General features: G+C 40.2%; 1 protein-coding gene across 7 annotated transcripts in view; it reads right to left on the minus strand.

Moving 5' to 3' along the window:
- The window catches only part of rab11fip3 (RAB11 family interacting protein 3 (class II)), a 28961-nt gene that overhangs the window by 10549 nt on the left and 4428 nt on the right, over positions 1–13984 (minus strand). For all 7 annotated transcript variants that reach the window (XR_002761016.2, XR_002761017.2, XR_015437573.1 and 4 more), the window contains exons 2-4: positions 9259–9352; positions 6234–6310; positions 3167–3339 (exon numbers count right to left, since the gene is read on the minus strand). Coding sequence is in view for 3 of the 7 variants with exons in the window: in XM_023411279.2 (XP_023267047.1) it covers positions 3167–3339; positions 6234–6310; positions 9259–9352 (344 nt within the window). In the remaining 4 variants the exon portion in view is untranslated. The remainder of the gene's footprint in view (positions 1–3166; positions 3340–6233; positions 6311–9258; positions 9353–13984) is intronic.

Raw genomic sequence — 13984 nt, forward strand, 5'->3', positions numbered from 1 at the left:
GACAAAGCCCATTTTGCTTGTTTACAAAAAGAAAAAAGAAAAAAAGGCATCCATCTGTCTAATTCAATGCTAAAACATCACCTCAATTTACAGTGTGAAAACCTACTGTTGCACAAAAAATCTGTCAAACTCTGCAAACAACTCTGGCAACTATTCATCTCATTAAATCTGCCAACAACGCAGTTTCAGCTGCAGTACCACCCTGAACAAACATTCGGCTGAACCGTTTAAACGGTAGAACAACCATTTCTGAAGCCACTTACCCTTTACTCAGGTTCTTACTAGTTGGCCCCATATTGAGGTCCTTCACACAGAGGGATGGTGAAGAGAGGGACCGCATCTTTAAACGCCCTCCACTGCCCTGGCGTGAAAGCCGTGGAGCAACTGGAGTTAAAACCCCAGACAACCAGAGTGGAATCCTGAAACTTCACAGGTTACACCGATTTAAAATAAAAACCAAGACTCTCCTGTTTGGAGAAAAAAAAGGGTCCGGCCTTTCAAAACGGCCACGTCTGTGGTCCTAATGAGCTGCCAATCTACAGCGCCACATGACTGATGGTGCATCGTCTGTGCAACCGAAAAGACTTGAGGCTGTACCAGAAAGGGTTGACTGAGTGAGTGGGTTAATCAGATTTGAGGCTAAGCAACGGCCAACAGACAGTCCTGCTGACCTTCCAAGGACCAAATGTGTGCAGGGACACAGGGGTAAAACAGAGGGGGGTGGGGGAGGCTAATCCTGTTAGATTCTTAATCCCCAGTCCAGTGCATATTCTCCAGCTCTGACTATGTCTTATCTGGCTGCAGGCTGCAGCTAGGGTTCAGTCGGTTAACCAGGCTGCTTTGCAAAAAACTCAGTTTAGTTACTAGCCTTTTTGTTTCACTTACTCACAGTCAATGTTAAATAACAAACTGTTTTTGACTTGGAAAATGCCTTTAAAAAGTTTGGCAGTGAGAAACATGTCCAAATTTTTTATACAAACAACTTCACTCACAGATATTCACCGGCATGATAAGTCACTGACAAATCAGAGTGGGGTTTCTTTTATTCTAGGAGGCGAGTCAGCAATGAGGTTACTTGTTTTTAGTAAACACACTGCTGAAGTGAGAGGATATGAAGGTCATAGAGTCATAAAGCGTGAGTGTTGCCTTCCAGTCAGCAGTTAGATTTAGGGTGGCAATGGTATGAGTGAGTGGAAGGGAGAGAATCAGATTAGCCCATGCCAAAGAAAGGGGGAAAAAAGGAAAACAAAAAAAGAGCTAACTCAACACTTCCTGGAATTCAAGGCTCAATCATGGAATGGGAAGTCCAAACACATCCATGTCAGGCAGAGCACTCCAATCCGTCATCAAGCCGGAGAGACAGGTCACACAGTCAGCAAAGGTCTCACTGTTCTGCATTTCCTCCCTTGTGTTTGCCCTGAATACTATATCAACAAGACTCGTGCAGATACATGGGCCTCATCTGCAGCAGCTACTCGCCTTTAACAATAATAATAATAAGAAATAAAGAAGCAAATTTCTTTAACCCATGAAAATGAGAGAAACTCGGTACATGATCAGAGTCTGATCTAGACTCTAAAATATATAAAAAGTTCTATTCATCTTTCTTATCTGATGAAAATAATGGAGAGAGACAGTTTGTTACCGTCCTGCTGGTCCAAAATGACTCACTACTATGCTCATCAATGATACATGTGACAAATACAGTATACTGTGGTACTACTTTGTCTTTTGCGCTGGAATTAAATTCCAGTGACTAGAGTTCACTTTTCCAAAACAAAAGCAGTATGTTTTCAAGACTGAAGCTGTAATAAAATAATGATGGGATGATCCATCCATCTTGCCCTTCTGTTGACCCTTTGCACCCTAGTTATAAGTCAAAAACTACTGTTTACTCAATCCATAATCCTCTCTACACAGAGTAATTCAAACTGATCACAATATACATATACTGTCTTTGAGTCAGAGCGGTTTAAAATCCAACACTTTACCAAATAGAGCCATGATTTCAATTCAGTTAATTATTGAAAAACCGACTCCAATGTGTGACACAGAGTGACAGCTGTGTGTCAGTAGGAGACACCCATCACACCAACTTATTTGCAACACAATTGGAATGCAGAGGTAGTCAGTAAAAAGGATGACCTTCCCTATTTTGAAAACTTTAAGCAGGCAGCACTGACGTCGACTCGGATAACTCGGCATTTTCCAGTGCAAACACAAAAAAGGATCGAAAAATCCAACTTCAGTCCAAAGCGACCATAAGCCAAAGAACATAAGACAAATGAATATCGCTGTGACAAAAAGCCAGAACATACATTAAACACTGAAAATATTTCACTTACTGTAATCATCAACAGCTTATGCCATAACCTGAGAATTCAGAGAAGATGAGCGGCTCTCAGTCTCTTTTCAGCCCAAACAAATGAAGAACCACCGAGACGTACTGCCATCGGTAAAGAATGGTGGAAGGACTTTGTGTTCAAGGTTTCTCATGCTTACACTGTTCACATTTCAAGTTATCTCTGAATGAGCTTTTCCTGTTCAGCCTCAAAGAAAACATCAACAGTGAAAGTCCCCGGTGACTATGGGAAATGTTACCTCAAACTGCCCGTGACAGTGCACGGTGTATGAGTACATGAGCGGCTACATTTAAAAAAGGACAACTAAGGACAAAAATGAGGAGACCAAACACAAAATATTAGTAACATACTGTATGTCTGACTGACACACTGGTGTATTTAGAGGAATTCAAGACACTGGGTCAATAAAGTTGCGGCTGTCTATTGCTTCCGTTTAATCTGCCTGTCTGGTGACCCAAATAGAACCTGAGTGATCCAGCACTGGGCACACAAGACTTGTAAACCACGTGGTCTGTGTGAAAGGTCAGTGCAGGGCAACTCCAGGGCTAACCCTTAGCTGGAGATTTGACACACATTTACGGTAAATTCTGTAGCCAGCAGCAATTTCGAACAGCATTATGACGTTGATCTGGTTCTCATGACAAGTGGATTACAATTGATGATTCATGACAGAAGTCATTCAGGGTCACAAGCAGCTTTCTCATCACCAAATGCACGGCAGAGGAGACATATGTCCAGGAAATATGAGCACACTGGCCAAAATTGGCATTGTGTATATGGCTGAGTGTGAAATTTATACTGACCTATTTCCGCCATCTTCAGGGTCATGCAGCGTGGCCTCGATGCCGCTGTCCGTCTCCACATCCTCATGCATCTCAGGGGGTACGAGGGCCCCTGTGTCCTCATCAGTGAAGGTTTCACACTCACTGTATGTGCTCTCGGAGCCCAGGTATGCACTGTCGGTCACCTCATTTTGCTGCAGCAACAGAAACAGAACAAGAATAATCAAATCACAGATTACTTATCAAGCAGTAAATCAAGCAGTACAAATCCAAACTGATATGAATAATTCACCAAGGTAAAAGCAGGGCATGAATGTGAATGGAACTTACTATACACACACACACTAGAGTGAATGCTGCATATACTGTATTTTCGGATTTAAATAATAGCATGGCTTTAGAAAACTTTGCTCCAATACAGCAATAATGATCAAACAAAGAAGTAGTATTCAACAAGCTTTTACCATCACTCTAAATTTATTTTGCATTTATGAGTTAAAAAAAAAAAAAAAAAAAAAAAAAAAACCTATAGCTTGAAGAGTGCAAAAAACAGCATCTATTACAAAGATGGTCTGTTTTGAATCTTCAGGTCTGGCCAGTTGGTAGTGATGCCAATTACACCATCAACCAAACAAAACACAGAGCATAAACAGACTTCAGAGACGCAGTCTGCTGTGATTCAGATGGCTGTTCCAAGGAAAACCTGCTGTATCAACACCTCTAAGCAACAAGTTCAGATAAAAACGTGCAAGCCTCAGGCTTGCCCAGCACTAAATACCAAATGCTAAACACAAAACCCACAGACTGACACATGCCAAAAAAGAACATCTGACACTAGACACACATCATCATGTATCAGAACTATAAAGCAGTAATGAAGAAAGGACAGGTGAGGCATGTCGTAAAAGCAGGACATACCATTATAAACGAAGTGTCAGGAGACGCAGGGCCCAGAGGGCTATCCACCATGCCCAGGACCATTCTCTCTGTCCAGTCTCACTGACAGGAAAGCTGGCCTGCCATGAGAGCCTCCTAATAACTCCTACTAACGCTTCCTCACCGTCACTCTCAGAGAGAGTGAGAGAGAGTATGTTGGAAAAATGGAAAATACCGTAACACCTCGTTCAGCTCTGCTGGGTGGTCAGAGGGGTGGAGACAGAGACAAAGTCCAAAGAGTAACAGAAGTCAGCTGTAGTGCTCAATCAACTACTACCAGCTTTCAGCCCCGAGTTAAAACAGCACACGATCAGCTGAATAACTGTTTAATCTTTGCTGGCTCCCGGGAGCTTCACTTCCCGGCCCAGTGTGACAGTATAAATCATTAAGCCATGTTCTACATGTCTCAGGCAGCACAGTGAATGAGGGCCATACTGTACATCACAACAACCTGCCATAACGATATGACTGTGTGCCAATAGAAAACTAACATGCTGTTAAGCTGTAAAACTCATTGGCTCAGAATATGAGCCAATACCAACAATTACAGAGACATAAGTTATAACAAATGGAAAGGCCACTATTAATGCAGTTATGTTTCTATTTATGAATTCAAATGTGAGATGGAAATGTGAAAGTTAGCAAAGGTAGAAAATATTTAGTAAGGGAAAAATGGGGTGGATGGGGCATTGCCTTACTCTCATTCCCAGCCTCAGCTCAACAGCCTTACCTTGCCTGTTTTGAAAGCAAACAGGGCTAGAACAGCACAGCCATTGAGAGAGAGGAACCCTTTTTTTGCCAGAAACTCAAGGGAAAAACAAGGCAATGGACGCAGGTGTGGCGACTACTTCAAACATACAGAAACTTCCCCAGAACTCTGCTTACGGGTTCCAGCAAACAGCAGCTACAGCAACTAGAATATCTTGTGTAGAAAATACTTTATATATAAATAACAGCGTCTTGCTTCGGACTGGCATCTAATGTTCCTTCAGTTTTTTCTTGTGGCCATTTTCTGATCAATTTGTTTTCATTCATTTGTTTCCAGCTTAATTGCACATGAGAGAAAACACTGAAATACATGTAATATTTCAATGAAAAACCTTATAAGTGTAAGAACCAAACTGCATTGCAAAAACTGTACAAAGACCAAGAAGCTTAGCAGTTTGCAAATAGTCATATGTAAGCAAACATTATATAAATTAGACCTTAACTTAAAAAAAATAAAAAAAAATAAATAAATTACCCTGGACAGACGCTCATTTGTATTTGAACATTAATATTAGTCTAACATCTAAAGCAACTCAGCTATTTACATCAGGTCTTTGAGCTGTATCACACATCATTTAGGCATCATTAGAACACACAGAAGAGGAAGATCTATTTCTTGATTAACTCATTTGGACACATGCGATATAATATACAGACCATTTAACATCTACAGTAAATCCAATTATCTAAATTTGACCCTCAACTTGATGGTGCTCCATCAATTATAGCATATGAATGGTCTGTTGTAACAAGGCCGGCCTTCATGTGCTGCATGAATTATCAACTTATGCAACCAGTAAAATGGGATGAAGTGGTGGGAATCCATTTGCACTCTTGACTTAAGTACATGGGCCTGCACTTCTACACTACACCAATAGAGGGGGCTAATGCTGTGCAATATACAGCACTAAAACAACAGCCGCAGGGCTACAGTGCTTGATGTGCACACAATAGCAGAAACGTTTCAATTTTGCAGAGGCCAGCAACAATGATGGTTAAATATACAAGTTGCGTGCACAAGAGGAGACAGGAATTCCACATATGCTTACCACAACTGTAAAAACACAAGGCTACACACATGTAAAAACTCTAGCACATTCCAGCTAATCCAATATTTGTCAAAGAATACTCAAAAGCCTAGCCTGCCAGATGCTATTTAGTGTCAGCCAAACCAGGGTGTTCAGTCTGTGGAACGTTCACAGAGTGGTAATGATAGCTCTGCAAGCCACTCAGTGAATTACAGTGGGACGAGTGAGAGTGCACGGGGAGGTCAGCATGTGACCTTCACACTGTCCTGTTGTGTGCAACAGTGGGAACTGAGGCCACAACAACTGGGCCACATGCACAACTAGAGAGAGGCTAAGACTCAAGAGCTTTGCCTCACCTCATCGTATTCCTCTGGACAGCCCACAGCTCCATCCCCGGGGCTGTAGTTTACGTTGTAGAGTTGTGGCTCCGGACCTGCAGTTATGAGAGGAAGAAGACTGGTTTAATGTGTGCAGAATAAACACATAAAGTCAAACAGCAGAGGAGGCTCAACAAACACAAGATGGGTGTGTATTGTACCAATGTCCATGAGCAAACAAACAGCCATGATGCAGAGAGAAGAGAGGGAGGTGACAGCAGGTATATGAAACAACAGAAGTCGATGGGGAAACTAAAGAAAATGCTGTAAACTTTAAAATATTCAGTATCACGATCCTCTTCAAGTGTGGAGGCAAATTCTTACAGAGATTAGTTTTACACTTACTTATGCAACTTGATAAAAAGCTAATAGTTAAAAATGCATGCTTGAAAATTCATATGCATTTTTCATCATCAAATATGCATTTGTGTTTTCAACAAGTACAAATTATGCAATTAAATTTTCAGGATCCAGTGGGCATTTTTTTTTTTTTTCCTGAAATACACTAAATGATCATGAGACAGCAATCGATGATATATCCTAAATCAAGATTAAGTAAATTTTCTTTTAAATAATATTCATTTTAATGTCTGCCAAACACATCTTCTTCATCCCGACTGAAACTTGAATTTAATTGAAATCTAATGTCATAATCTAATAACAATTGAATGTTTTACTTAAAATAGATTACCATGTTTTTGTGTCATTTTATATTTCTAATTTAGATGTAAGATTTAGATTAAGATTATTTGCTTTAAAAAAAAAAAAAACACAACTCCAATTGGATTATTTAATTCAAAATTCAAAAAGGAAAAACATTTTTGGAACTGTATTTTCATTTTTTTTTCTTAGACATTAAAAAGCATTGCTATCATATTTGTTGTTGTTTTTTTTCCAAACAAATAAATGTGACTCCATTAACATGCTGACTGTAAATACCAATGTTTGACAAACTGATATCTCTGCCTCTAATGTGTTTACTCAGGTATCTAATCAGCACATTCGAGACTCTGTGTCCTTGCTGTCGTGCCATTGTATATTTACAGTCAGCAAACTCAACATGATGCGACAGTAAACATTATGTAACTTTTACACTCTATATTACAAGGGCTATAGCATGTAATGTTAGATATGGGCAAAATAAAACAATAAAAAAAGGACAAGAAGTAACCCATATCCAATTTAAATGTGTCAATACAGGCCTCTGTTGAAAGGTCCTGCAGAAAAGTGGTGTAACCTGAGACAGACCAACAAGATGGCGTCCCATCAACCACTATGGCTCCTGTATCTAGTAAACAGAGCTGTGAATAGCACCCTACTGAGAGAACAGAACACAAACAGTGTTCTCAAAAGCTGCCAGTAGACCCAAGGGTTTTTGTTCCCCTTGGTCTTATTCAACCCGTTGCTCTTCGAGATTCGTACACATTGCAGCCCATTTAAGTGAAATGAGTGTGTGCCGAATGGAGCTGTGTGAGAGAAGCTAGCCTCTGTTTCAGCGACACACCGGCAGTCTCCTGGCATAATCTCAAAATATCAGACACAGATATTTTCTAGACCAACTTTTTTTTTTTTGTTCCAGACATGCCAGAGCCACTGCAGGGGATCAGGCATTTCCATAGCTGGCAGGCCTGTCTTTATTAAAAAGGCACCCTTTCCACGAACGAATGCTGCCAAAATGAACAAAATGAAGGTGGAGTGCAGTGAAGACATTAATTTACGGTCTGTGAAGCCAATTATTTCAGATTGTGTAAGCTGTGAAATAGCCCTCACATTAAGAATTGTGGCATTATACAGCATGTATAAAAGCATAGCTTCTTTGACAGACTTGTCCAGTACGTATGTGGAATAACTGTGTTTTATCAATGTGACAACACACTGTTGCAACTAGTGACCAGAAGGCGAGAAACAGAGAAGACAGGGCAGAAAGAGAGGAGAGTAAATAATTTAGGTGAATAGGACTCTATCCAAACCCCATCTCTCTGCCACTCCTGCTCTAAAAACTCACCAATCAGCCCATGTGTCTGAGCATCTCATGCTTTCCAGTGCATGACTTATTAATGGTCTGAGTAACCAGAGCTGTGCAACCCAGAAAGCCTTGGGAAAGAGTTCCACAAATCAATACGCAGGGTGGATCAAGGCAAACAGCGCACTACTGCTGTGACATCATCACAACCTGTACAGTATGTCAACACAGCCAGCGTGTACTGTAAACTGTCGATACATCGTGTACATTTCACTAATTGTTGTGACCATGGAAAATGGTTCAAATTTAGAGGCAATTCAATATTTGGATCAGATTGACAACTGTGGTTAGGCCTTAGAAACCTGGTGATATAACTGTCAAGACAAGAGCACTTAAAGAGGCAAATACAGTATATGACTCCTCGCAACTTACAGTAGTTTTCAACATAAAGTGGAACAGGAGGGCACCAAAATGGTTAAAGAAAGAATAACAGCATTTTGAGTCCCGTTACAAAGAATTTGGGTCAGTCTTCTGCCGTTCCTTTCAAAATCCCTCACCTCGGCTGAACGATGGATGTGAACATACTGTGTTGATAACAATATTTGGCCCCATGGGGAATGCAGAGCGATGGAGCCAGATGCTGGAGACTAAATGAAGGTGCAAGAAACTGCTACTGAGGGACTCTTTACAGCAGAATTAGGTAAACGACTGGTGAACGTTTTTACAAATGGAATTCTACATTTACATATAAAAACTTCAGTAATTACACTTTAAGATTTTAGCATGCATCACATTTATTGCACACGGCACAAGCAAGACATATTATGTCCAAATATTTTTAATAGGTAGGCTTCACAAATCATTAAATCTGTTATCTCCAGCGTCTTAGAAAAGAAGTTGATTGAGTCCACAAAAAGGTGACACTTAAAAGGGAAAAATAATAAATGAGGCGGCACATGACATACCAAGTCTAGAAAAATATGTAATTTCAACAACTGTGGACACGTAAAAAGTTTTAAATAAGTAAATCTGATGACTCACCTCCATTGCTAATTGCAGAGATTCCACGGTGGAAGTCTTCAAAGCTGATCACTCCCAGGCCACTGGGATCCAAAAACTTGGTCAGATCCTTCACCTGAAAGATAAAAGTACCACAACCTTCAAATCTAATTTCATCTTGGCAATAGTAAAAAAAACCCTTCTACCATAACCCTATCATTTGGGTTGCCTTGACGACGTAATACATGATGTAAGGGGCAAGTTTTCCAGGGCAAATGACTTTGCTGCAATGTTTGATTACTGACTTCAGTGGAGAAGCAAAACACAGGCCAAAGAACAAAGCAGGACTTTATCTGAACTTAAAATACACAAAACTACTACCTATTTCCTAAGTTCATTTCATTCATATGACAGTTCATCTACAGAATTACATCAACTTTTTTACAGGAGCAAACAGCCACCAATAAAACACTTCTGACCTCCAGAGGAAAAGCAGCTTTTGACATGCAATAGTGGGTTTACAAGGATTTTGAAGTGTACACAGGGCACTGTCTTTATACTTTCTGTATATCATAAGAAAAACAAAAAGGGAAAAATAAGAAAGAAAAATGTTACTGAGAGGTTTTGTGACCCGAATACCAGATTTTTTTTGCTCTAAACTTGAATTCATGTACACTCATAATGTGAAGCAATATATCGCCTTTTCTGCAAAGACATGCTGCTGCACTCAAGTGTTAAATGGGTTATGTAAGTGCACCTACATACTGTATGCTCCTACAGTCAGTTACCTGGCAACAAGAGAAAGTGTGCCTCAGTAACCATAGGACCTTGGAGGATTAAAAAAAACAACAGTTAACCTTGGATCAACAATTTCTTAAGATTGAAAATTGACTCCTAGTGTATGTGAAATTAAATGTAATCTGATCTGTACTGAGAGAACCTTCACCTGTACGAATTCCCTGGCACATTGCACTTGTTAATGATTACTATCTAGTCAGCTGGCTCTCTAAGACCTAAACCTTGAACTAGATATGGGCCTATATCTGCAGAATTATTGGTGGCGCCGAGCAATCAAAATCTTTTTACACAAATAATAGACTAAGTCAAATGTCGTCCATCACAAAATTACTAACCCATTATTACAGCATAATTTCAGGCGTGTATCACTGACAGAATTAGCTGGGAGGGAGCGTGAGAGTATGTCGGGTGTGGTTTCTGTGGTTTCGCCTCACTTATTCCTTGAGAAAGGAAGCACACAATGTGAACATGGTCATTTCATTGAGACTTTCGTTCTGTGTGCAGCCTCTCACTTCCACACTTTTTATATCGGTTACACAGAAGAAGAAAAAACAAGTTGAGCTTCTTAGCAACGCTGAGCTGCGACTCAGGAGGCTGAGAGGGCTGAAACTCTTAATAAACTGACTCTGACAACCCCTGTGGCTTATGATCTGGGTTCGGTGAATTCAACCCAGCTGTATTTAGAGAGGAGTGCCTGTTCTCGCTGAATGGTGGTTAGCACTGCGGTGTTAAGTTTAGCATGTGGAATCAAGGTACATCCCACTCCCATCTCTGCTTTGGTAAAACCTTCCCATGCAGTAGATTTGCTATATACTCTAAGCTGAAGAAGGGCCGGTGAAGAGACAGGGTCCTTCAAAAGATTGAACTTTTTTTTAAAAGGAATCTGTGGGTGTGGTGTTTAAATAAAAGTCCTCAGTTTACCATTTCACTATGGAACATCATGGGTCACAGGAAATGATTTTGTTCCATGCAGCCATTTAGAAACAGCTCTGCTGAGTGAGGTGAGAAAACCGAGGTGTGACTGGGGAATATATGGGTGTCTGTGGTCCAGATGACATTTTTACTTAACAGTTACAATAAGCAGTGAATTCGTTTTGTTATTGCTTCTACAGTAAAAAAAAAAAACAAAAAAAAACTGACAGTTCAATTAAACACCTATAAAAGACTTTGACAGCCAAAGCAACCATAGCAGTGTAAATCCACTATTCTGCAGAAGCTATCCATGGCCTATATCTGAGTTGTTCAGTCTGTACAGCAGTGCCAGGCCCCCTAGGTCTTGTGAGCAGAGCCTGTTGGCTATTCCTAGGTCTAACCTAAAAACCATAGGTGACTTTGATTTCAGTTCAGTTGTTATTTGGCCCCCCAAGACCCTGGGAAAGCCTCTGCACAGCTGTTCAACTGGAAAACTGTCCCCATTTTAGCAAATTACTCAACAACTATTCATCAAAATACTTACATTTTAGTATTTGTCTCGTTGTTGTTTTTGTCACTCTTTGCTTTTCTAGCCATTTAACACTTAATTCAAAATGTTAGTCTTTGTTTTTGAAAATGTAATTCACAGTATTATCAGTAATACTGTATTATGTAATATTGCGAACCTAACAAGCACGGCCCTGAGAGACAGTGGTAAGGCCGAGATAAAAACTAAATTCAAATGCATCTCTGTCAGTTCCACTGCTTAGCGGGGCAGTGAAGGCACTGTGGTTTTTCTGTTTCCTGTATTTGTGTCTAATCAGTGCCGGGGCACGCCTGACCGCCTCCACACAGACCACTGTTGTGCATAACCCCATGGAGAAGAATACCCTTTGGTGAGAGTCTTGCCTGGAGGGGATTTCACAATAGTTCCGAAACAAAACTTTGATAACCATGATCATAAACTTAGTGGGTTGGAAAAAGCGAACAGAAAAAAAAAAAAAAAAAAAAAAAAAGGCTGAATGATCTTTGAATATAAAACATTAAAACACATGCACACTAAAGTGAACTCAAGAGAGGGGACGTTTCAGGGCATGGGACATTCCATTGTGGATTAGAGGGGCAGTACATAAAAGCAGCGGGTGAGGGGTGGGAGGCTGGCTAAAGCAGGGTTGGGAGTGACGACTGTCAAGGGAGACCCGACCACAATGCAGTTCAGTATAGCTTTTGTGAATCAGGGTCAAAACCAGATGTGGTTGGAAAGAGCTATTCAATGACTAAATTCACAGATTTGGCACATGCCTGCAGGACTTTTCACTTTTGAGAGCAATTTCTTTCACTGTTATTCATCAAAACGTCTTACAGAGTAGTACCTGCACAGATAGCGGCAGGTCAGTATTAACTGATCATAGTGTTCCTAACGTTGTTAAGAATTATCCCTAAACTACTTTAAAAGAGAAGGTTTCATGACAATGATTTGACATCTGTACTACAGGCTACGAATTAACCATCAATTAGTAAATCTGTTTCATAATTGACAAATGTTTCACAGAAAAAGTGGTAGAGTCAGCACTTGTGAATTAATATAATGAAAGAGGAAGTGCTGGGACTTCAGAGAGGAACATATGAATTAACTCAGATGGGTGAGGATGTGTCTCGTTTCTCCAACAGAGTATTAAGTTCGCTCCTTGAAATAAGTTCAACTATTCTCCTTTAAGATTCTACATTATATGATTCTCATATTCAAACAACACACAATGCATTATGTGTGTGTATGCACATGGTCACTATCATATCCTGGAATAATTCTGGAGCAAACATTTGCATGCTTAGCATACAAGCACTAGCTGAACATCCATGCAAATAGCTCATGAATACCTTCCTGCTGTCTGTAACAGACTGCTGGGACATTTGCAAAGAGGTGCACATGTAAGGCCTGCTCCTATAGCCCTCAACCAAACTGATAATATAAACAATAACACAAAGGGGAAGGCTTGGCAGAGAGAATACAAAGATCGATCTGTGAGGTTTGTAGACACAATAAAAAAATTAATAACTATATCAAATATTGTTTAATGCCATCTGAAATAATTCCTGCTAATAAACCTCCATATGACACCCTGAGCTTAACCCCAAAACCCCATTTGTTTACATCCCTACTGGCAATGTGTTATTTATGAATGTCCTTTTGAAACAGTATATTCTCAACCACACTGCTAAAATACATGTGTTTCCATCATGGTCCACAGTAAAATTTCGCTAATCAGAGTCGCTCAGGCGTGGCGCTTATTCAAACCACTTTTATCTCCAGATGACTGAAACACAAGGACATATCAGGGTAAAGCTTATCCAAATATGAAAAACACATTAGCACATGTATTCCAAACTGATATGAGAAGAGAGAAGCATTTTTCTACCTCAGCAAAGAAACAATCATAATGTGTGTTTGTGTGTGGGCCTTGTTAGATCAGACCTGGTTTTCCCACTGATCCTTGAGTTCAGTTAATGGATGCCAAATCCACTTTTTACAGGCATTATATAACATTCCAAAAAATTCTGAAGATAAGTCTGTCTGCTGCCTGCTTATTCATTATAAATGAAAAAAGGCAAAACATGCCAGAGCCTCTGTCTGTCTCTGATCATGGAAGGACAGAAATCTAAGGGGAGCTTCCTGTAATGGCACATATTGGCGCCTGCAGATATCTGATAGCTAAACACAAAGAAAGACGCAAAGCAGTCGAAGGAAACCGTCAGGAAGCTGAGATCCAAAGGAAGTGGTTGTAACATTGGTTCCAGGGAAGAGAAGTCCACCAGAAACCAAAGATTATGGAATAACAACAAGCAGACCACACCTATGAAATAAAATCACCTACCAGTGTCATGTAAATGTATCACCTTTAGCGCCGCCTGGTCACACAACAGGTGGAATTGATTTACATTAGACTAACATGACAAAAGCCCGCTTTGTCCCTCAAAACAAGGTCATGGGCAGTTGGTGGACAGCACCCAAACCATGAAGTCCCTCTGACTCAGGAAAATACATTTTACTCTTAATCCT

Source organism: Seriola lalandi, unplaced genomic scaffold (genome assembly GCF_002814215.2).
Source record: "Seriola lalandi dorsalis isolate HSWRI2012SDOR001 ecotype SW California unplaced genomic scaffold, Sedor1 jcf7180002054464, whole genome shotgun sequence".
Classification (NCBI taxonomy): Eukaryota; Metazoa; Chordata; class Actinopteri; order Carangiformes; family Carangidae; genus Seriola; species Seriola lalandi.